At 54.4% G+C, this 23861-nt stretch overlaps 1 protein-coding gene across 3 annotated transcripts; it reads left to right on the forward strand.

Annotated features, from left to right (window-relative positions):
- Positions 1 to 1162: 1162 nt before the first annotated feature.
- On the forward strand, positions 1163 to 22549 carry KLHL36 (kelch like family member 36). Of its 3 annotated transcripts, XM_070612411.1 has the most exons (6): positions 7614 to 9024; positions 9063 to 9566; positions 11479 to 11557; positions 15989 to 17062; positions 19132 to 19289; positions 21807 to 22549. In XM_070612411.1, exons 1-6 carry the CDS (start codon positions 8729 to 8731, stop codon positions 22360 to 22362), a joined length of 2667 nt encoding a protein of 888 aa, XP_070468512.1. In that variant the 5' UTR covers positions 7614 to 8728; the 3' UTR covers positions 22363 to 22549. The 3 variants fall into 3 exon arrangements, with proteins under 3 accessions (XP_008523043.1, XP_070468512.1, XP_070468513.1); XM_008524821.2 differs by lacking the exons at positions 7614 to 9024; positions 9063 to 9566 and adding an exon at positions 1163 to 1380; XM_070612412.1 differs by lacking the exon at positions 9063 to 9566.
- Positions 22550 to 23861: the final 1312 nt, after the last annotated feature.

Below are 23861 nucleotides of genomic sequence, written 5' to 3' on the forward strand. Positions count from 1 at the left end.
CCGTGGGGCTCTGGCAGCATCTTCTACTTGCAGAGTGCAGGTTATAGGAAAAGGAGCGTCAAAGCGGCTGAAATTTTGACACAGACAACAAATATATATTGGGTGTGGCCAAGAGCCAGGATACACGAACTTCGCCTTCCCAAAGTTCAACATGTACTTGTGGAATTTAAAATACAGTCAGCCTGTGCCAGACCCCCAGCTCCGTGCCGAAGGATTTCCATCCGATGGAGTTCAAGGTCTTTCTCGTCGGCCCCATTTCCCACTGTTCCCTGCAAGCACCCCGTGTTCCAGCCAGCCTGGGCTCCGCCTAGACCCCATCTGCTGCTTCATTCCCACAGCCTTTGCACACGCTGTTCCCACTGCCTGGGACCCCCTTTCCTCCCGTCTACCTGGTGATCTCCCACTGACCCTTTCAGACGCAGCTCGAACGTCACTGCCCCATAGATGTAGGTTATGAGCAGAGAAATTTTACCCCTGGGTGCCTGGAAAGCTTAGCATTTGGAAAAAAAATTAGTTCATGGATTTCACCATGCCAACAGAGTAACAGAGAAAAATCTCCAGGGATCCGGCACACGTATATGACTGACAGCCGCAGTGAGCCAGGATTGGGCACTTATGACAGTGGCCCAGAGTCCTGTGATGCCCTCTCCATGCAAAACTCACTAAATCCTCCCTATGACCCTTGACCCTCAGGGGTAAGCTCTATGGTAAACCCCATTTCGCAAAGGAGGCATACAAGGCACAGAGAGGCTAGATAATGTGCCCGAGGTCACACAGCTGGTAAGTGGCCGAAGTAAGAGTTGAACTCAGACCCTTTATACCCTGTGTCATTACCGCATGCTGTGCTGAGTGAATGATTGAATGAACGCAACTAGCAAAACCAAAATGACACAAGATCCAGAGAGAAGACAGCCATGCTGAGTCAGGTCGGCCGTCCTGGTCAGTCCCTGCCCTGGGGAACAGAGTGGGCTAGGACAAGCAGTTCCGAGGGTCTGGCTGCTGATAGAGGAGACGGCGGTCCAGGATGGGCACCTCCTTCCTGAAGCGGACTCCCGGGGCTCCAGTGTTCCTCCCTCCCCTGGGTCCCACGGCCACAGCCAGCCCCCGCCAGCCCCCTTATCTCACCAGATTGCAACTGCGTGTTCCCGTGTCTGTCTCCCCCACTCAGACACAGGGCCAGGCTTCACTCAGCCCTTTTTGGCCAGGACCGTTTGCCCAGGCTAGAAACAATCCATTTTTCTTGACTAGAGGAGAGGTACAGGATTCGAGACCCCGGCAGCCCTGGTGAGATCACAGCCAGATCCCACTCCCAGAGGCAGCGCAGCAAGAAGCCAGCTCCTGGCACGAGGTCAGAACAGGACCAGCTACTCAGCTGACGAGGTACTGACCGGGCGTTCGCTCTTTCTCCAAAGGAGGGGCCTGGGGCTGGAGTCAGAGCTTCCTCAGGACCTAAGGGGTCCCAGCATCCAGGTATGGGGGGCCAGGCAGTGTGTAGGGAACTCAGAGGTGATGCTGAAGAGGATGCCTGTGAGTTCTCAGGGAATGTGTCTGAGTGCTGCCTGGTACTTTACTCCGAGAATCCCATAGGTACCTCTGGGCTCAGTGGGAAAGTATGCTGTGATTGATTAGCAATGTCTGCCATGGGTACGGGATGGCAAGTGTGGGAACGTATGTTATGTGTTTACCATCCCAGGTGACAGGACTGTGGGAGAAGGGAGCTGGGCAGATAAACAGCATCTGACATTTATTAAGCACCTAGAGCATGCCAGGCACCACATTAAATGCTTTTCCTGCTCTATTTCATTTAATCCTTAAACCAGCTCTAGGAGACGAGTGCTGTTTTCTAGAAGGTCAGCTCCTTGGGGGCCATGATTTTGTCTACCTGTGTTCAGTGCCATATCCCCAGCACCTAAAGGAATACCTGGCATATGGCCAGAACTCAAGAAGTATTTGATGTTGAATAGATGAACTCCCATTTTGCAGATGAGGAAACTGAGGCTCAGGGAGATGAGTAACTTGCTCAAAGTCCTGCAGTGCTGGGTGTGTAGTAAGTGCTGCCATAGGAACTCTGTGGAACTTTCTGCAATGATGGAAATGTTCTGCAATCTGTGCTGTCCAACATGGCAGCCACTAGCCTCACGTGGCCACTGAGGACTGGAAATGTGGCTCGGGCAGCTGAGAAAGCCAATGTTTCATTTTATGTAATTTTAGCTGATTGAAATGGAAATGGCCACATTTGGCCGGTAGGGACCGTTTTGCATAGCATAGCTCTACAGCCTGAGGGCTTGACCACCCAAGGCTGACACCAAATGCCGGAGTCAGAGAACACGACCCAGGTCCTCCACAGTCGCATACGAGGGCACTGAGACTTTTAAGTTAGAATTTCAGGGGCCGGCCTGGTGGCGCAGCAGTTAAGTGCGCACATTCCGCTTCCCAGAGGCCCGGGGTTCTCAATGGACCCGGGGTGTGGACGTGGCACCACTTGGCAAGCCATGCTGTGGGAGGCGTCCCACATATAAAGTAGAGGAAGACAGGCACAGATGTTAGCTCAGGGCCAGTCTTCCTCAGCAAAAAGAGGAGGACTGGCAGTAGTTAGCTCAGGGCTAATCTTCCTCAAAAAAAAAAAAAGAAGAATTTCATCGGGGAGGGCAGGCAGTAACCGGTGAACGAACCGACAAGTAATTGCATTTGTGTCCAACAATTCTGTGAAGGCTTTTATCCATGTCGTCTAGTTTTACACAGGAGAGACTTGAAGATTCCAGAGACACGGCTCACTCAGGCTTACCTGCTGCCTCGGACCCAAGCCCGGTTTGCAACTCTGAAATCGCAAGCCCCTCATTGTAACATTTGGCAAAAAGAGAAGCAGGTGGGGGCCGGCCCAGTGGCGCAGTGGTTAACTTCGTGTTCTCCCAGGGTTTGCCGGTCCGGATGCCCGGTACAGACCTATGCACCGCTTATCATGCCCTGCTGTGGCAGCATCCCACATATAAAATAGAGGAAGATGGTCATGGATGTTAGCTCAGGGCCAATCTTCCTCAAGAAAAAAAAGAGAGAGAGAGAGAGAGAGAGAAGCACATGGTTGGTCCGATGTGGTGTGGAGGAGTCAGGCGGTGGGCAACGCGAGCTTAGTGAGGAACGTCAGTGGTGACAGCGGTTCTGACCTGACAGGCCCCAAGACAGTCTGCTCCAGGTGAAACCATGACATACAGGGAGCCTCCTCCCGTCCATCCTATACCTGTACCTGCTTCCCTCCCTCCTCCGTACCTCTGTCCTTTCCCTCCAGTCACAGGGGAACTTGAGCAAGTGCCCGAAGCTGATGAATGCTAAAGTACAAATGACTAGTAGAAAAGTGCCCATTTCCAAACGACCTCCATCTTAACAGGAAGCCAAGCCTTCAGCCAGAGAACAGCTCTCCAACTGGTAGCGTGTCAGGCACCATCAGCAAAGGCCGGGAGTCATGGAGCTTTATGTACTGGGCACTGCTGGAAGCGGTAGGCATGTATTAATTCATGTAACTCTCCATCGACACTGCAAGAGAGAAGCAAGTGCTATCCCATTTGGATGTGGGGAAACTGAGGCAGCAGAGAGCTAAGTAGCTGGTCCAGTTCACACAGCTGGGGGAGTAGCCAGGCCAGGGCTCCCATCCAGGCAGGGCTGGGGAGAAAAGTATTGGGGAGGAGAGAGAAGGAGGAAGGGGGAGGGGTGAGAATGGCAGGTGGCAATTTTTCTTTAATCTGAGATTAAGGACGACCCAAGGACTGGGGCCTGACTCCTGCTATGGCTCCACCCGTTTGCTGGTCTGGTGCGCAGGAGGCATCTGTTGCTTCTTGTTCTCTGGTCTAAACAGTTACAAACTTAGAGGAGTGAGCGGTCCAAGAATTCTGCCTGTGGACGTGATCTGGGTTGGCCCCTGGGCCCGCTCATTTTTGCCAGGCTGCGATTTTTCTAGATTACTCAGCCTTCGGGAGGGAAGCTGGCCAAGAACAAACCTCTGGCGAGAAGAACAGGGTGTTTAGAGAACCGGTCCCACCTCCTCCTCCCTCCTCCAGGAGGCTCCGGAACCTGGAAATTCCCTGGCTGGGGAGAGCTGGCTGCAAGTAGCTGTTCTCACAGGGTCCCGCCCATTCCAGGCCCAGCTATTCTGGGGGGCCTGGCTGACACCTCTCCCTGCCTCCCCTCAGTGCTGGCCGAGACCTCCTGGGCACCAGGCAGATCAGACCCAACTCAGCAGCATCAAAGAAAAGCAGCTTGCAGCCCTGCCAGGGGAAGCTTCCAGCATGCTGGTTAACTGGTTAACTCGGCACTGGCATATGGTGGCCATGGTCCCTCGTCCTGGTTCCTGCACTTGCCAGCTGTGTGATATTCAATGTGCCATGCAGTAGGTCAGAACCTCAGTCTCCTCATCTGTAAAGTGGGGATAATATCGCATCAACCCATCGGGTTATGGTGCGTTACCCACGATTAACCGAGGCCCCCTCCCCCGCCCTTCTTTGGCCATTCCGACTGTCCAGATGGTGTGCTTTTTGCACGGGCACTCTGCTGTGACATGTGCTTTTGAACTGAGGCATTGAGGATGGAAATAATGTGAGCCTCTCAGGTTCCTCTTTGGTGAGAGTTCCAGTCATTCCATCTGGGGCCAACAGTCACACAGGGACCCACATCAGACAGGCCTGCCCTTGGGGTTTAATGCTCTGGGTTTGTCCTGAGATTCTTAATAATTTCGTCTTTTGCATTTGTGTTGTGGGAGCGAAAGTGAATGGAAGAATGGAGCGTGTGCTGGGGGTCTTGCAGCCTCGGGTCACATGGGGTCCCACCTCCTCTCACCCCCCTGGTCACCCAGGATGGTTCTTGGCCACTTGCGCCCTCGTCCCTGCCCAGCAATCACCGTCTCCCCATGGGGGCCTGGGCACATGCACCCTGCCCACCAAATCACACGGTCCCAGGCACCTGTGAGGGTCTGTGTGTGTCCCATGAGTATCCCTGTGCCCAGGGAGCAGCATGAAACAGGCAAAAAAAGCACCAGGACTGGTCACAAGGGAGACCGCAGAAGAAAGGAGAAAGCTTTTGTCCTGCTTTTCGAACAAGGGGCCCCACGTCTTCCTTTTGCACCGGACCCTGCAAATTGTGGAGCCACCCCTGGTTCCACCTAGCAGTGCCTGAGTCTCAGAAGTGACAGGTGCAGAGCCACAGACAGGGGCACCCGCTAGCACTGCCTTTGAGCGCTTGGTTAGAGCCTTACCAGTGTGCGCTCCTCTGACCCAGCAACTCCACCTTACCCTCAGAGATGGGCACAAAGCTGTGTGTGCAGGAGTGTTCACCCGGCACCGTCTATCAGAGTGCAACCAGCCGGATGCCCAGCAGTGATGGCGGGTCAAACACACACACCAAATCCGGGGATCGGATGCCGCCGTTCAAATCACATCGAGGAAGAAAACTTACTGACATGGGAAAGACTCAAGGGTAAAAAATGGTGGTCACCAAGGGGGCCACATCACCTGACCGCCTCTGCGTAGATGCGTGGGAAATATAGGCATGGGGAAAATTCTGGGCCGATTGACACGAAGTACCGACAGCTGTTCTCCTCGGGCGGGTGACGTTTTCCCCTTTCGTGCGTGTTTGTGCTTTCCGAGTTCTCTGCACAGCGGGTGCATCCCCTTTATCACGACACAGAGGCAGGAGAGGGCAGGGGGCAGGGGCAGGCCTGCAGGCTGCAGACTTTGAGCCCAACTGCCTGGTTCTGTGACCTTGGGCAAGTGATTTAACTTCTTTGGGCCTCAGTTTCCCCATCCGTAAACAGGGAAAGTAATACTACCTCCCTCCAAGGGTCGAGGAGCTGAAACGAGTTAACACATGCAGGGAGCTAAGAGCAACGTCTAGCACGTAGTAAGCTGTACGTAAGCGGTGGCAGTATTACTGTGAAGAAATTATATAAGGGAACATGATGGAGAGACGACAACACTGACAATTATTATTTTTGCACGGGGCAGAAGTAAGGGGTTTATTTTTCCTTTCGGACTTTTATTTCCCAAGTTAAGCATGCACCCCTTTTATAATTTGAGAAAAATGTTCCTTAAAGAAAAAAACAAGTGAAAGGATAGTTCACGAAGTGGTCTTGGGGAAAACTAGGTGAAGTCAAGTGAGCCACGTCTGCTTATTTTCCAGTTCAAGGTCACGTGTGGATTCCTGAGCGTGTCCCAAGCCCTTACTGCAGGTTGTCCATCTCCTAAGATGTCACTGCCGAGTTACAGGCCCTTAAAATAAAATATCTACCTATTTATTATCTACATCTAATATCTGCCATCTATAGCTAAATCTCAATAGATATAGATATATTCATATATACATAGAGATCCAAATAAATAACTTTATCTATATCTACCCATCTCTATCCATATCCATATCCATCTATCTAGAGAGAGACTCTTTAACTATAGCTACAAAAAAGAATACGTCCCACACACAGCACTCTGAATATAACCCGAGCACAAAACTAACCATGATACGGTAATTACTGATTTATTTGTTTGTCTCCCTCCTTAAAATCCCCGAAAGTTTCTTCTTTCTATCCGCGGCCCCCACCACAGTGCCTGGCACATTGTAGAAATTCTCTAAAAGTCTGCTGCATGAATTAGTGAATGAAGGCATGTGTGAATTCACGTAAGAGCAGAGATTCGCTTGTCAAGACAGAGACATGGAGCCAGATGTGGGATCAGCTTCGTTGGGGTGGAGATGGGTCAAGGAAGGGCTGAAGATGAGCGAGTAAGGCTTTGGAGCAAAGATGATGCTGAGGAAAGTACTGAAGGGTGAACGTGTATTTGTCCCCATAGAGAAGGGGAGAGAGATGGAGCGTCAGCAATCCGGGCAGTGAGAACATCATTGAAAGGGCCCTCGAGGGAGTTTCAAGGCTGGTTTTACTCTGACTCCCTTTAATTTAAAAAGACCCTTTCTATACTTTGGTTTCTGAACAAATTAATGATATTTAATACAAATTCCAGTCACAAAAAATTTTTTTAAAATAAAGGCCTATAAATGTAATGCTTTTCAGGGAGAAAAGCAGGGTGTGAGTGGGTAGTGGACTGAACTACGAATGAGAAGGCCAGGGAGACCAGAGGCTCTTATTGACCCCATTTCACAGACCAGGAAACTGAGCTCGGGTGGCGGAGCTCCCTCAGAAGAGAGCATGGAGCTTACTCCCCCATGCTAATCTCCCCCACCAGTAAGGCTGAGAACGCAGTCATTCGATCACTGCACAAATCCTTCTGCATCCTTACTTTGCATCAGAGGTGACTGAGACCCAGCCCTCCACACACCCCCAGGTGGCAGCCGCTGGTGAGAGGTGCTATGGCAAGGGTGGGACAGAGCCGGGACCAGGCTGCTCAGGGGCCACGACCTGACGGAAGGGGCCCAAGTGGAGTGTTGTGTCTAGAACAGAAGAACATAGAACGGCCTTGAGGATGCGCCTGGTCATGCTGACTCCCCACCCCTATTTTGCCTTCTCTTCTGGCCCACCTTCAGGGGCTGCGTCTAGCCCTGCTTACGCAAACTTGAAAGATGCTCTGACTCCTTTCCAGAGGAGACAGAGACTAGAAAAACAGGAGAGAGAGAAGTTTTTTATTTGGTTTTGATGTTGAAACAGCTTTATTGAGATATAATTCACATACTATCAATTCACCCTTTTATTTTATTCATTTCTTTTTAAGACTGGCACCTGAGCTGACATCTGTTGCCAATCTTCTTCTTCTTCTTCTTCTCCCCAAAGCCCCCCAGTACGTAGTTGTATATTCTAGTTGTGGGTCCTTCTAGTTGTGGCCTATGGGACGCCGCCTCAGCATGGCCTGATGAGCGGTGCCATGTCCCCGCCCAGGATCCAAACCAGCGAAACCCTGGGCCACCGAAGTGGGGCACACAAACTTAACCACTCGGCCACGGGGCCAGCCCTTTTAAATGGCACAATCCATTGATTTTTAGTATATTCACTGTGTTATGCAATCATCAATACTATCTAATTTCAGGACGTTTTCACCACCCCCAAAAGAAATCCCTTATTCTTTAACAGCCACATACCCCCAAACCCCCTCTTCCCCTGGCCCCTGGCAACCACAATCTGCTTTCTGTCTCTATGGATCTGCCTATTCTGGACACTTCATATGAATGGAATCATATACTATGTGTCTTTTTGTGTCTGGCTTCTTTCATTCAGCATGTTTTCAAGGTCCATCCATCTTATAGCATGAGATAAGTTTGACAATTGATAGACTGATCGGTGAAGGTTAAATTCATTCATTCCACAAATATTTAATGAACGCCTATTGTGTGCCAGCCCTGAGGGCCCAGCCAGGAATAAAACCGACAATAAACCCTGCCCTGGAGGGTTTCTAGTGGGGGAGCAAGACAGTAAACCAAACGCATAAATTATTTAGAGTATTAGACAGTGGCAAGAGCTACTGTGAAGCGTAAAGCAGGAAGTGGGGTGAAGAGAGAAGAGATGTGAGTTTAAATAGAGGGGTCTGTGAAGGCCTCACCGTGGGGTGAACGCAGGGCCCGATCGAGCTAAGACTGGAAGGAGGTGAGGGAGCAAAGAGGCCATGGCGATGCCCCTCCCAGGACTCAGGTCCCCGCAAGCTTGTCCGTCCCCTCGGCCGGGACCTTGCCTGTCCCGTCCACGCCGTGTCGCCGCGCCTGGGACGGCGGGGGACACCAGCAGGCACTTGGCGATGCGCGCTGGGGCATGCCCCTGCCGGGCGGGACGGGGCCGTCGTGGGGCGCGAGCCGATGGGGTCCACCCTGCGCCCCTCGGCCCGCACGGCGCAGGCCCCGCCCCGGCGCCACGGAGCCCCCGCCTCCGGGCCGCCGCCATTGGCCGCGCGCGCCTCCGCCCTCGGCCTCGCACTTCCTGGCGGAGCCATGGCCGCGCACCCGGCCGGCCCCGGGGCCCCGGCGCCCGCGCCCCGCCGCCCCACCCGTCGCGCCCGTCCGGCCCCTCCGCCGGGGCCCCCAGCGCCGCGCCGCTAGCGCGCCCTGCAGGTGGGCCTCCGCGCCCCGGGCCCCCGCGCGCCCTGCAGTTGGGCCTCCGCGCCCCGGGCCCCCGCGCGCCCTGCAGGTGGGCCTCCGCGCCCCCGCCCGGGCCCCCGCGCGCCCTGCAGGTGGGCCTCCGCGGCCCCGCCCGGGCCCCCGCGCGCCCTGCAGGTGGGCCTCCGCGCCCCCGCCCGGGCCTCCGCGCGCCCTGCAGGTGGGCCTCCGCGCCCAGGGCCCCCCGCGCGCCCTGCAGGTGGGCCTCCGCGCCCCCGCCCGGGCCCCCCGCGCGCCCTGCAGGTGGGCCTCCGCGCCCCGGGCCCCCGCGCGCTCTCCGGGCGCCAGCTTGCCCCGAGCGTCCGGCCGCGTCCCTCCGAGCCGCGCCGCAGGTGCCCGCGCGGCCAGGGGAGGTGTCCGGGCGCAGCCCCCGCCGCTCCTCGCCGCCGTCTCGAGCTGCCCGGCGGCCGTTGCGCCTGCGGTTCCGCCAGGGGCTGCCGGGTCCGAGCGAGCGACAGCGGCGTCCCCGGAGACCCAGCCGGCCAGCCCCGGGACGGGTGAGTGCTGCGGGCCCCTTGTCCGTCTGGGCACCGTTGTGTTTCCCCGAGCTCCGCGCTCGGGCGGGTTCGGGGTCGAAGCCTGGGGGAGGAGGAGGAGAGGAGCTCTCTGGGGACCCTCCTGTCCGGACGCGGCCTCGGTTCCCGCGTTTACTCAAAGACTTTCCGCGCACAGGCCCTGGGGATGGCCGTGACCCCCTCACCTGCTCCCGGGCAGCACGGGAGGCAGCTGACGCCCAACACTCCCGTGGAACTCGGCCCCAAACCACTTGCCCGGAGACAAAAGGGCGCCTCCGCCAGAGAAAACTCTCTCTAGAAATCTTGGCCTAGAAAAGACAGCCTTGAGCCCCGAGGGCCGACTGAGCCCTGGCTGGCTGCCCGCGGGGGTGGAGAGAGGGGCCAGCTGCTCTCTGTTGTGTGACCTTGGGTGGGCCCCTCTGCCGCCGGAGCCCGGGTGTCAGAAGTGATGGTGGCACCTGTCTCAGAGGGTGAAGGGGAAGCAAGGACGTCAGGGCTGTGCAGCAGGCAGGGCATGAATGCTGTTTTCCTTCCCTTCCCCGAGGGGGCACTTGGGACAGGGCTGACAACTGGTCTTTGTCACAAAGTTGCTAGTTTGTCAAGAGAAATCTAGTTGTCCCTTCCTTCCCCCGGGAGCTGGACAGGATGGAGTGTGCCCGAATTTATTGCTCCCGTGGGAATGCTGTCTCCAGTTTTGAAACAGTAATGACTTTTTGTCACGTTGTTCCTTATTAGCAAAGCCTGTTTGTTCAATAGGTAACAAATTGATCTTCTGATCTCAGCTAGGGGGTGGGACATTCCTCCTTAAACCTGCAGTCCCAGGATGTGACTTGTGCCCCTGTTGCTGGCCTCGACCTTCCTCTGTGTGCTCCCCCACAACCTGGCTTGATGCTTGGCATTTGAAAGCCGGAAGAAAGCTTAACATCTGATACACCAGCCCATTGCATAGATGCCACCGTGAGGTCTAGAAAGCGTAACATGTTTGTTCAAGTTTATACCAAATATTCCAGGTGGGGCATAAAACCCATCAGAGGTTTCCTGCCTGCGGGCTTTTTTATTTTTAAGGCCGGGCAGACAAGCCGAGGGGTCGAGAGCGCGGAAGCCACCCGGGGTTGGAATCCCAGCGCTGCCGCGTCTTCCTAACTAGGGGACGCTGGGCAAGTTACTTCCCCTCGCGGCTGTCAGCTTCCTCCTCCGTAAACAGGATGATGATAGTGCTGGCCTCATGGAGTTGTTGTGGGGATTAAGTCAGTCAAGACACAGGAGAGCCCTTCAGACAGTGCCGTTTGTCTAGAACGTTCTGTACTGGGTAGACATCAGTGCACCACATCCTTCCCTTCATCATGGTATTTAGAAAGTAAGATAGTCTCAAAGAAGACTGGGCCCCCGAGCAGCAGAGCGTCACGGTGAGGGGCCCAGCTTTGATTCCTGGCCACTGGCCAGCTTTGTGTCCTTGATCTCAACATCCTCATCTGCAAAATGGGATCAGTGACATCAGCCTGTGGGGCTAGCTCGTGAGGGTCCTTTAGCTTGGATCCAGGGTTGCAGTCTGGGCTCTGAAATGATAACCATCGTCCTTAGAACCTTGATCTGGCCCAAAGGCCTCGTTGAGATCAAGCATCAAAAAGTAGGTATTTGTAGGAGATGGGCTAAGAGACATGAGGTCGGCTTTTAGGTGACAGAGGAACACTTGTTAAATGTTCTGATTCTAACGACTTGATGTTTTCAACTCACAGTGCAGAAGAGTTCTTTGTCGTATGCTGGTTTCCCTCCCTCTTTTCCTTCATGTGACTGTTTTTGCTCTTGTTGTCAGTGACATCTGCCAGCAGAGCCTGCAATTAATGAATGACCGCGAGTTGTTACTGCATAATCAGAAACCGTCTTCTTGTCGCAGGGCTGCAGCCCCTTTCGCGATGGAGGGAAGCCGGCAGACGCGAGTGTCTCGGCCATACAAGATCAGCGAGTCTTCAAAGGTCTGTGTGTGGTCGCCCACCCCCTGTGCATGTTGCCTCGGACGTGTGACGTTTTTCTCATGAGCTCATTCTTCACGTGCTGGCCGATTTTGTGTTCTTGGTGGCGCTGTTAGTCTCCTTAATGATGAGAAGAGATAGACATCGGGCCAGGAGTCAGAGAGAGCTGGGGTGCGAGGGAGGGTAGAGACACAGCTTGGCTCGTTTATTCTGCGCCTCAACCCCAAGAGGTGATGGGGCGGGATAAAGGCCATGGGATTTCCGTCCACACTTGGGGGCTCCAAAGCTCCAAGGATGTGTCCGTTGAGAAGCCAGCGCCCGACCGTATGGCGGGGGTGATACGTTGTGTCCCTGGGTGTTAGAGGCCCAGAGTCCTTACTTTCTGGGACCCTGAGAGCCAGCGAGGGTGGGTTCCCCAGGGCCAGGCCACCAGCCTGTGTCGCACTGGCTGCATCAGAAGCTCCCTGAGAGAAGGCGTGGAGGAGCTGTCTCATTAGAAATACGTCTGCCGGGCGCCACCCCAGGCCTGCTAAATTAAAATCTGAGAGCGGGCGCTGGAAACCTACGCCTCGGGGGACTCAGAGCAGCGTCTGTCCCCGAAGCTGCTATCGATGAGGATCGGGGGACCGAATCGCGGAGTGGTCCCCGTTTACACCTGTCTCTTTATAAATATTAATAACACCCTGTTTTCTTTAAAATTGGCCCCTTTTCGAGATTAAATTTTATGCTTACCTTAGATCATGCATTCTCAATGGGGCCGATATTGCCCCCAGGGGGGTGATGCTGGTTCGTGGGGGTGCAGAAAGAATTTTACTCTCTTTATGTCTAAAGCACGCTGTACATACGTACTTGCCCAGACATACAGAACATATGTGGTGTTAAAAGTTCATGAGGGGCTATTAGGAAAAAATATCTTAAAAGAGGATTGGAAAAGAAGATTGAAAAATACCACTTTAGATGAAGGGGGTTGTGAGCAGCCTGTAGATTTGAGGGAAAAAAAAAAGAGAGAATGGGATTCTACAGATGTGCATGAAAGAGAAATGGGATGTGATTTTCAGGAGAGCTTGGTTCTCCTGAGAAATGGTCTCCTGTTTCCATTCTAGTTACTGAGGAGGCTCTTGCCAAGCCCAGCTTTATCCGCCGTGAAGGCCCGCAGAGGTCTTGCTGCCGTCTCAAAGGGGCTTTGTTTCAGAGCTTGCCTGCAGAGACAGTGTAGCTTTCTAAGTTTGATAGCACTAGAAATCTTTGTCCCTTACAGCCAGATACTGCGCTTGTTTCTTTCTGAATCAAAGGTTTTAGGAATAGGGTGCTCTCTCCCTTGGCTGATTATATTTAGGTTCCAAACATTTCCCTTTTTTCTTTCTTTTTTTTTTTGCTGAGGAAGATTGGCCCTGAGCTAACATATGTTGCCAGTCTTCCTCTGTTTTTTGGATGTGGGATGCTGCCACAGCATGACTTGATGACTGGTGTGTCAGTCTGTGGCTGGGATCCGAACTCACAAACCCCAGACCGCTGAATTAACCATTATGCCACCAGGCCAGCCCCAATTCCTAACGTTTTATATTTAAAAAGTGCCCAAATCATAAGTGTACCCTTATTTTCCATGTAGCCAGCACCCAAATAAATTAAAGAGCATTACCAACCCCTCCAGTCAAGAGAGCCATTCTCCCAGCTTCCAGCACCAGAGCTTCGCTGCCCTAAACTTGCTGTAAATGGACTCAGAGGGTGGTACCTGCTCCTGTCACTCCTCATTGCGCTTCTGAGCTCCACCCCACTTGCCACCCGTGGTGGGAACTTGTTCCTTCTCAGTGCGATGGAGTCTTCCATTGTGTGACGGCCCCTGTTGGTTCATCGGTTCTAAGATGGGTTGATCCATTTTGATGCTGCATTCTTTTTTCACATGAAATACCCCAGACCTGCCGCCTCCTGTCCAGGGTTGGCACCTGAGTCCCTGCGCATCTTCAGCCACCTCGCCTCTGAGTAAGGCACCAAAATAGGAAATGCGGGAATGAACAGGGTTAATACCATCAGAGAATGTTGGGGATCGGGGCTTCTCAGTTATGAGAAGTGCTGCCACTCCATTACTGACGTCCCTTTAAAATCGGGAACTCACACTTGTCTGCTTTTTGAAAGTTCTCGTCTCTCTGGCTACAACTATCAAATAACCAGAAACGGGCTGTGCCCGAGACCCCGGTAAAAAATGGAACGTGCCTGCTTAGCGTGGAGACCCAGTTTTAGAAACAGCGGCAGCCTTTTTCCCTGCCCTGCCTCACGGGAGCAGATGGCTCCCTCGGCAGCTGTTGTCTGCGGCTTTCCCTGGTCCCTGCCCCCGGGCTTCTTTCCCTTTTTACTCCGCAGGCTGGGGTCATACGTGCCCCCCCTTTAAGTGTATAGTACCAGCATACACACCAGCTTAGAGACAACCGGGGGCCCAGGGTGGGCAGACAGCCCACCTGACGCCCCTCACCTGCTTCTCCCAGGACACTAAGCCTTTCCTATCACTCTAGAGGTGCTGTGGTGCTTTTTAGTTTCCTTCCTTCAGTCCACACCCGAGAGGACCTCCGAGCCAGTGTGTGTCGGAGCCCAGACCATCCCTGCTTAATTAGAAACCAAAACCAGCCAGCCTTGGCTCTCTCTGTGAGTAACCAGAACAGATGGAGATGCCCATGAGTGGGCCTGTGAGGAGCCACCCTGTGATGGAGGAGCACAGAGCCTGGCTCTCCCAACTTGGGAGGGAAGGAAGCTTCAGGTCACATCTGGTGTCCTCATGAGGACATCGCCCGCGCCTGTAATACAGATGGAGCGACTGACGTTGGAATTGGCCGGCCGAGGCAGGAGCGCAGGGGAATACAGTCCCCCGTTTACAAACATGTCGGAGGCAGTGAAGAGCACATCTGGAGGGGAAGAAAGAGATGAAAGCCACACCTGTAGGACGCATGTCGAGAAGTCACCTGTAAGAATTGCGGGACTTGTAAGCCAGTCGCACAGCTGCTCCCACCTGCTAACCAGGCCCTCACTCCCTCTTCCCTTTCTCCATTTCTGCTTTTCAGCCTTAACGCCTGGCCGGCCCTTTCCCTCAGTCGCCCCCAAGTAGACCAGCTGCTTGCTGACAGTTCTGAATGGTCTGTTTTTCCCTCTGTTGAATTTTCCGATTTTCTGGCGAATGAATAAAGCGGTGTGTGGTTTCCTTAATGCCTCATGCGTGACTAGTCCTCCGAGACTTAGAAACTGTCGTCTCGGTCTGACGTGTCTGCATATCCTCAAAAGCACGTGGCGGGCGTGTAGCACTCCGTGAATGTCTGCCAACCTGAATTTATTGAGTTTAGTTCGGATTAATTATTCATATTAATTGACTTGTTGATTCCAGGGTAGCATGGTGACTAAAGGTTTGGGTCTGGAATCAGACCTGTGTTCACATCTCAGCCCTGCCCCTCCATCACTGTTAGTCTCCGAACCTCAGTTTTCGTCTATGCACCCAACACAGAAGCACCAAGTACATAAAGCGACTATTAACAAACCTAAAAGATGATATTAATAATAACATAATAACAGGCGTTCCCGTGCAAGGTTTTTGTGCTGCTCGAAGGAAAGAATGCACAGCATGGCACACGGTACATGTACGCCCCCGAGAAGAGATGGCCTTCCTGCCTTTGACATGCAAGCTATTTCCTTTAGCCCTGGTGGTGGCTGGTGAAGCTACCTTTCTGAAAGACGGATGCCCAGAGCAACTTAGTCTGGATACATTGCTGAGTCTTCGGGACCTGCCACATCCCTCAACCGATCAGTAGAAATGAGGTCTCTGTAGCATGACCATGTGCCAAGCGCTTTCTAAGACACTGAGAAAGCCGTCTTCTCAGCACCAGCCTCGGTGGGCACTGACGATCACAACAGCTAACGTTTCTCCAGCTCATTGCCACGTCCTGTCTCATTAACTCCTTGAACCGGAGTGGTAAATACCCTCAGCCCCACTTGTGACCCGTGGAATTCTCACCACTTACCCCACACCCGTCCAGCTCGTAGGTGGCAGATCTGGGATTCAAACCCAGAGTCTGTCCGACCTGGGAGGCTCCGCCCCGAGCAGCTTCTCCCACAGCATTTTTCAAACCTGTTCGCTCGTGACCCACAATAAGAAAGATAGAGGGGGAGGGGGGGAAGAAAGAAAACTTAGGAATTCTATTTATAGAGAAGGAAGGAAGGAGAAGAGAGAGGGAAAGAGAGAAAGGTTTTAGGAATTGTGTTGATAAGGAAGGAAGGGAACCTGCGATACATACACACACAGAGAAACACTCTAATTTCCTGTTCTCTCGTGCCACTGTAGTTAAATGCCAGTCGTGATGCGCATTGGTTCCAGGACCCATGGCCGTGGGGCGGGTGGGCGTGCTCCCCTCCGCAGCCCGGTGACCGCAGAGCCCTGACGTGCGCTCTCTGCCGCAGGTGTACCGCTGGGCCGACCACTCGAACACCGTGCTGCAGCGGCTGAACGAGCAACGCCTCCGCGGCCTCTTCTGCGACATCGTCCTGGTGGCCGACGAGCAGCGTGTGCCGGCGCACCGCAACCTGCTGGCCGTGTGCAGTGACTACTTCAACTCCATGTTCACCATCGGCATGCGCGAGGCTTTCCAGAAGGAGGTGGAGCTGATTGGCGCGTCCTACATCGGCCTCAAGGCCGTGGTGGACTTCCTGTACGGCGGGGAGCTGGCCCTGGACGGCGGCAACATCGACTACATCCTGGAGACGGCCCACCTGCTGCAGATCTGGACCGTGGTGGACTTCTGCTGCCAGTACCTGGAGCAGGAGGTGAGCGAGGACAACTACCTGTACCTCCAGGAGCTGGCCTCCATCTACAGCCTCAAGCGGCTCGACGCCTTCATCGACGGCTTCATCCTGAGCCACTTCGGCACGCTGTCCTTCACGCCCGACTTCCTGCAGAACATCTCCATGCAGAAGCTGTGCGTGTACCTGAGCAGCAGCGAGGTGCAGCGCGAGTGCGAGCACGACCTCCTGCAGGCCGCCCTGCAGTGGCTCACGCAGCAGCCCGAGCGCGAGGCGCACGCCCACCAGGTGCTGGAGAACATCCACTTCCCGCTCATCCCCAAGAACGACCTGCTGCACCGCGTCAAGCCGGCCGTGTGCTCGCTGCTGCCGCGGGAGGCCAACTGCGAGGGCTTCATCGAGGAGGCCGTGCGCTACCACAACAGCCTGGCGGCCCAGCCGGTCATGCAGACCAAGCGCACGGCGCTCCGCACCAACGAGGAGCGCCTGCTGTTTGTGGGCGGCGAGGTCTCAGAGCGGTGTCTGGAGCTCAGCGACGACACCTGCTACCTGGACGCCAAGAGCGAGCAGTGGGTCAAGGAGACGCCCCTGCCGGCCCGGCGGAGCCACCACTGTGTCGCCGTGCTGGGGGGGTTCATCTTCATCGCCGGCGGCAGCTTCTCACGGGACAACGGAGGGGATGCAGCGTCCAATCTTCTTTATAGGTATGACCCCCGCTGTAAACAGTGGATCAAGGTGAGACTAAAGCCAGATTATTTCTTTACTCTTGAGGGCTTTCCATCTCCTTAACCAAGCCTCGACTGCCCCTCCCTTCTCTCAGACCTTGAATTGGGGTCCCGCTTCTGAACGAGATGTGACGATAAACCGATGAGCCATGTAATTCCACCCTCCCCCACACCCAGACCCTGGCTCGGGGCCGTGAGGGCTGGCCGTCTGCCTCCTGCAGGGTCAGCCGTTGTCCAGAGCAGCGCTCTCCAATAGAACTTTCTGCGCCAATAGAAATATTCTACGTGTGCACTGCCCAGTACAGTAGCCACCAGCCAGATGTGGTGATTGAGCCCTTGAAATGTGGCCAGTGGGACGGAATTTTCTATTTTATTTCATTTTTAACTAGTTTACACTAGAGTGTAAATGGCCACACGAGGCTAGTGACTACCATAATGGATAGCTCCCGTCTAGAGATTTGACCCACACTTCCAACAGTCTTCCCGTCTTAGACTCTCCGCCAAGCTCCTCTTTTGGAAAGGTTTGGAGCTAGTTAAGGAAGCTACGATGTTCACGCCCGGTAGGAATTATGGCCCTCTGGCCAGTGTGGCGGCCTAATTCTGGGAAGAGTGTGGGTCTTCGTGTTAGACCTGACTTCACATCCCAACTTGGCTGAATCGCTGGGGATTTCAGACTGGTTCCTTGCCCTCTCTGAATTTCAGCTTCCCCTTCTGCAAATGGGTTGGGGGACATTGACCTTCCAGTGTCAGGGGGATTGTAGCTCACTTTGAGTGGCAAGCACCTGGGTAGGGAAGGCGTTCCCTTCTCCCACGGACGCCTCTCCAGGCCCCCACCCACGAAAGCTGGTCTCAGTCTTCTTTTTTTTTAATGAAAGTGTTACTTTATTATTTTTTTTCTTCTTTTTCTCCCCAAAGCCCCCCAGTGCATACTTGTATATTCTAGTTGTAGGTCCTTCTAGTTGTGGCATGTGGGATGCCGCCTCAGCGTGGCCTGGTGGCGGTGCCAGGTCTGCGCCCAAGATCCGAACCGGTGGAACGCTGGGCTGACAAAGTGGAGCACGTGAACTTAACCTCGGCCACGGGGCCGGCCCCGGTCTCAGTCTTTATATTTACACCTCAGTGTTTTTACTTAACTCGGTGTTTTTCTGAGCTCAAAACTCAGAACAGATTCCAATGACCTTTCAGTTTTATTCTGAAAAATCTAAAACTAGGGGCCAGCCCGGTGGCGCAGCAGTTAAGTGCGTACGTTCCACTTCTCGGTGGCCCGGGGTTCACCGGTTCGGATCCCGGGTACAGACACGGCACCACTTGGCAAAAGCCATGCTGTGGCAGACGTCCCACGTATAAAGTGGAGGAAGATGGGCATGGATGTTAGCTCAGGGCCAGTCTTCCTCAGCAAGAAGAGGAGGATTGGCAGCAGCTAGCTCAGGGCTAATCTTCCTCAAAAAAAAAAAATCTAAAACTACCCACCACGGTGCCCGTCTTGCCACCAGGAAGAGGCTCCCAGCCTTGGAGCCCGTCCTCCAAAGTTTTTGTAGCAGTGGCAGCCTGAATGTAGGGTCTCCCTTGGGACTCCGTTTGTGTGTTCTGCTTGGGTTATTTAAAAAAAGAGTTGACTCTTCTGCTTTTTAATTTCCCGTTGAGTGCCACCTTCTGCCTGTTAACACAGCTGGCAATCAGTGTTAATTTAAAAAATATCTGAACGGGGGAGGGGGCGCGGCGAGAGGAAAGATGAATTTTTATTCCAGGAAACCACGAAATCAGCAATTGTGAACTGACTGTGTGTCCTGCAGAATTTGAGTCCACAAGGTCGGCCACGTGGCCAAACAAGTTTGGGGAACCATGTTCTCCATCCCTCTCTTGGGAGTTTGCGATGTCGGAGGGGTTCTTGGGGGCTCTGAGAAGTCCCACCCGAGAAACCCCTCTTTCTTCCAGTTTGACTCCCTTCCCCCAAACTCACCCAACCACCGCCTGGCCTTCCCGGGCCGCGTGTCCCCTAGAGCACTTCTGGGGACTCGGTGCAGATGTTGACGCTGTCCGGGATGGGGAAGGGAAGGTACGAGTGTCTCGCCTCCGCAGGTGGCCTCCATGAACCAGCGCCGCGTGGATTTCTACCTGGCCTCCGTGGACGACATGCTGGTGGCCGTCGGGGGCCGGAACGAGAACGGAGCTCTCTCTTCGGTTGAGACTTACAGCCCCAAGACCGACTCCTGGTCCTACGTGGCCGGCCTGCCAAGGTGATTGGGGCGTTTTGTGGCGGACTCTTCAAACGTGGCAACTTGGGTTACGGTTCAGTGCGCGTCACCTCCTGGATGGCCCGGCCTCCAATTCCGGAAAGAATCTCCCCGCTTGTAAATAGCGGTCGGGAGACCCCGAGGGGCGGAGGGTCTGCTGGTGACACATCAGGGCTCCTGTTCTGCGCCGTCTGGGTGCACGTGTCAGCTCTGCCGCTAGGCAAGCGTCCCTCAGTTTCCAAGTCGGTTTGCTTCCTGAGTCTCAGGGAGTATGAAGTTCAGACACTGAGGGCTTCACCTGAAATCTCTCTGAGTTTGGGCAGGAGTTGTTCAGAGAGGTGGGGGCATCAGTACCAGATCTCTGACACCAGCATGCGTCTTCACCCCGCTGTCTCTGTTCCTCGTCTGTAAAGCGGGCACGCTGAGAGCCCCTGCCGCAAGGGTTGTCAGGAGGAAGGACGGACCACTTAGGAGACCCCACACGGCACCCAGCGCCCAGGAGATGCTCCAGGCCTCCCGGCCCTCCTCATTCTCTTCAGTCTCCCAGCGTTGAGGCGTGCGTTTGTTGAGCACTGATTATAGCACAGGTTTAGCAGAAAGGGCATGCCCTCCGTTTCACCGGCTCCCTGTCGATGAAGCTGCAAAGCACCCTTTCTGAACCAGGCTCGTGTGGAGCGTGTTCAGGCGTCTCGGGGACTTTGTCCCTGGGAGTTAGGAGACTGTAGGGGTTAGCCTTTGGGTGTGAACCCCAGCTCCTCCAGGCCCCCGTCACTTTGATGGAGGTCCCCAGACGCCCGGGGAGTAACACCGGGCACCTGTGATCAATCTGACATCCATGATCGTAGCTGCTGATTACTACCTGCCACCTCCGGGCCGGGTGCTTCATGTGACGAGTCCCTGGACATCTCAGTAACCTGTGGGGTGGAGGTTGGCGCCTGTCTAATTTATCGTCCAAGCCAGGATGAACAGGGCAGGTCGTGTGGTCTCGGTAGGGTTAGGGGCTTTATTTACCGTCCCGTTTTACAGAGGGAGAAGTGAGGCCTGATAACAGTGCTGAGAGCGTCTGCTGCCGTTGTCTCTCTGGGCTGCTGTGTGCTTCGTGCACCTCTAAGCCTGCAACCACCTGATTACTGCTTTTTCTTTCTCAGTGGGCCTTCAGTGTACAGAGTTGGAATAAACATAATCCACGAGGCTGTCCTCCTTACTGCGTGCAGGCCCCACATTTATTTCATTGACTTACACTTTGTTCATTCATTGACCTGTTTGTATAACGGGACCGCCGTGAACCCACAGCCCAGCCTGGGAGCCAGGACGCTGAGCGGTGCTCCCGTCTCTCCGACGCTGGGTCACCCCAATCCTTTCTCTCCCATCCACCCGCCTCCTGCCGGGAGCCGCTGTCCTGAATTTTGTGACATTGTTCCCTTTTTGTTTCACCTTCGTGCTTCGTTTTGTGTTTTTCTTCTTTGTCTTTATAGAGGCTTCATTTCTTAGAGCAATTCTAGGTTTACAGAAAATTGAGCGGAAAGTACAGAGTTCCCACGTGCCCTCTCCCCCAAGCACACACATTCTCTATTTTTAACATCTTGCCATAGTGCATAGCGCAATACATTTGTTCCAACTGATGCCCCAGAGTTGACACACTGTCATTAACTAAGGCCCACGGTGTGCTTTAGGGTTCCTTCTGTGTTGTACATTCCGTGGTTTCGACAAATGTATAATGTCCTGTGTCTACCATCACGGTGGCGGACAGAATAGTTTCCCCACTGTAAGAATTCCGTGTGTTCTGCGCACTCCTCCCTGCCCTCCTAGTCCCAACCGCTGGCAGCCGCTGGTCCGTTACTGTCCCCATCGTCTCGACTTTTCCCAAATGTCACGTAGTTGGAATTGCACTCGATTTCGCTTCCCCGTCAGGTGTGTAATCTGATCGGGTCCATATTTGTGCCTCGATAGCACGTTGTTGTTTTCAGTTTTTACAGGAAGGATCACAGTCTTGTGATTATCTGCTCTTCTTTTTTTTTTTTTTCAGTATTTTTTTTTCCTTGCTTTGTCTCCCCCAACCCCCCCAGTACATAGTTGCACATTTGTAGCTGTGGGTCCTTCTAGTTGTGGCATGTGGGACGCCACCTCAATGTGGCTTGATGAATGGTGCCATGTCCGCGCCCAGGATCTGAACTGGCAAAACCCTGGGCCACCGAAGGCGGAGCGCACAAACGTAACCACTCGGCCACGGGGCGGCCCCTATCCGCTCTTCTCAGATGGGGAAACAGAGGGGCCGAGCTGGGGTTCTCACCCAGCAGTCTGCCTGCTTCTTCCTGTCCAGCGACAGCTGCCTTCTGTGACGTGTGCACGGGGTCCCTGCTCCCTGCATTATACTCTCAAATCTTCACCGCCCCGTGGGCAGGTTGTCCTCATTTTGTAGAGGAGAAAACGGAGGCCCCAGCTCGTGGAGGTTCAGCCCGGCAGGGCGCTGAGCTCCCTCTCCGTCTCCGTCCGTCCATCCGTCTGTCTGTCTCTCCGCAGGTTCACGTACGGCCACGCAGGCACCATCTACAAAGACTTCGTGTACATCTCCGGGGGCCACGACTACCAGATCGGCCCCTACCGCAAGAACCTGCTGTGCTACGACCACCGGACGGACGTGTGGGAGGAGCGGCGGCCCATGACCACGGCGCGCGGCTGGCACAGCATGTGCAGCCTGGAGGACAGCATCTACTCCATCGGGGGCAGCGACGACAGCATCGAGTCCATGGAACGCTTCGACGTGCTGGGCGTCGAGGCCTACAGCCCGCAGTGCAACCAGTGGACCCGCGTGGCGCCGCTGCTGCACGCCAACAGCGAGTCGGGCGTGGCCGTGTGGGAGGGCCGCATCTACATCCTGGGCGGCTACAGCTGGGAGAACACGGCCTTCTCCAAGACGGTGCAGGTGTACGACCGCGAGAAGGACAGGTGGAGCCGAGGCACCGACCTGCCCAAGGCCATCGCCGGCGTGTCGGCCTGCGTGTGCGCCCTGAAGCCGCGGCTGGAGGACAAGAAGAAGAAGGGCAAGGGCAAGAGGCCCCAGGACCGGGGCCAGTGACCCCGCCCGCGCCTGGCCGCGGCCCCGACCTCGTCCCCACCGCCAGCTCCCAGAGTGTCTGTAGACCAGCAGCGCCTTCGTAGAACCCTGGAACCCTCCCGTACTTCTTAGCAGCTTTTTTTACTTTTATGATTCTTGGTATTTCTATGATATCACAGTAACCGATTAAATATTCTATATAACTTTACATATTATCTTGCTCGAGTAATTAAACCTGGGCCCAGGCAGGAGCTGTCCGCTTCTGTCTGTGCAGCCTTCTTGCCACATTACGAGTCCCCGTGGGTGCCCCCAGCCGTCCCCTGGAGAGTAGCTGGCACACAGGGGTCATGCCGAAATTTTCATGGTGAAACCAGAGGCTTCGGTGGGACGTTTCGGACCCTCTAGTCCTTGCCTCCCCAAACCTGGCCGAGCTTTTAAAAATACGGATTCCTGGGCCCCATCTCAGAATGATCACGTCTAAAACTACCCGGAGCGAAGGGGTGTCGCATGGGGGGTGCCTGGAAATTGTGTTTTAACGCGTTCCTGGAAGGGCTGAGCAGCAGCCGCCTCTGGGAACCGCTGCGAGGTCAAGCGCATTCATTCTATGAGTGCGACACAGAGACTCTGAGAGGGTGAGTGAGTGACCAAGGGTCACCAGCTCGCTGGACAGGCTGGCCCGGGACTTCTCACCAGGGGCGTGTTCCCGCCCCTTGTTTCTGAATAGTCCCCCTTTCCCTGGTTGGTGATCTTCCCGAATTCTAAAAGGGTATAGGTAATCAAGGAGGGAAGGAAAAAAGCCCTGAAGCTTTTTATAAACATTATTCTGTGATTTGTGCTTTTTTTTTTTTTTTACTTTGTCTCTTTTTTTTTTCTGAATCCACCATTTCTTTTATTACCGACATCCTTGAGCACCACCGCCACCAAATCTGCATTTATTTCTCAGGAAAGGAAAAGGGAGCACCCTAGCATTTGCCCTTGTTTTCTGTGACTGCAGCTCTGAGAAACCATTGAAAGCTCCTGCACGAATGAGCAGGTGTTGATGCCTAAGGGGCTGTGAGCGTCTCCCCGAGCCGAAGCGACGGATCCTGGGCTCAGACGTGAAGTAGTCTGTGCAGCCGGGCAAATTCTGTGACGAGTCTCGAGCTGTTTGCTCATTCATTAAGCGACAGGGGTAGATGAAATACTCACCAGACTCCCCCTCCCAGGGGTCAGGCCCCTTCAGTCTTATAAGCTGTTGAACTACGTTCAGCTCCTCCTGAGATGCGCAGCCTCCCAGCGCTGATTCCGCAATTACCGGAGCAGGCATTGAGAGCATGCCCTGGAAGGAGCATGGGGACTCCTGCCCGAGCCACTGTGTGACAGGAGGGTGACGGGAGGAGAGGATGAGATGGGCGGTACCCGTGAGCCGAGGGGGACGTTATTGCTCTGTGCCTTGGCCAAGGTCTGAGTACAGAGATGAGGACAATTCAGGATTTATTAGCATTGATACTAGAACCCGTTAACTTAGTTTCTTTTTTTGT

The sequence above is a fragment of the Equus przewalskii genome, chromosome 3, assembly GCF_037783145.1.
Source record: "Equus przewalskii isolate Varuska chromosome 3, EquPr2, whole genome shotgun sequence".
NCBI lineage: Eukaryota > Metazoa > Chordata > Mammalia > Perissodactyla > Equidae > Equus > Equus przewalskii.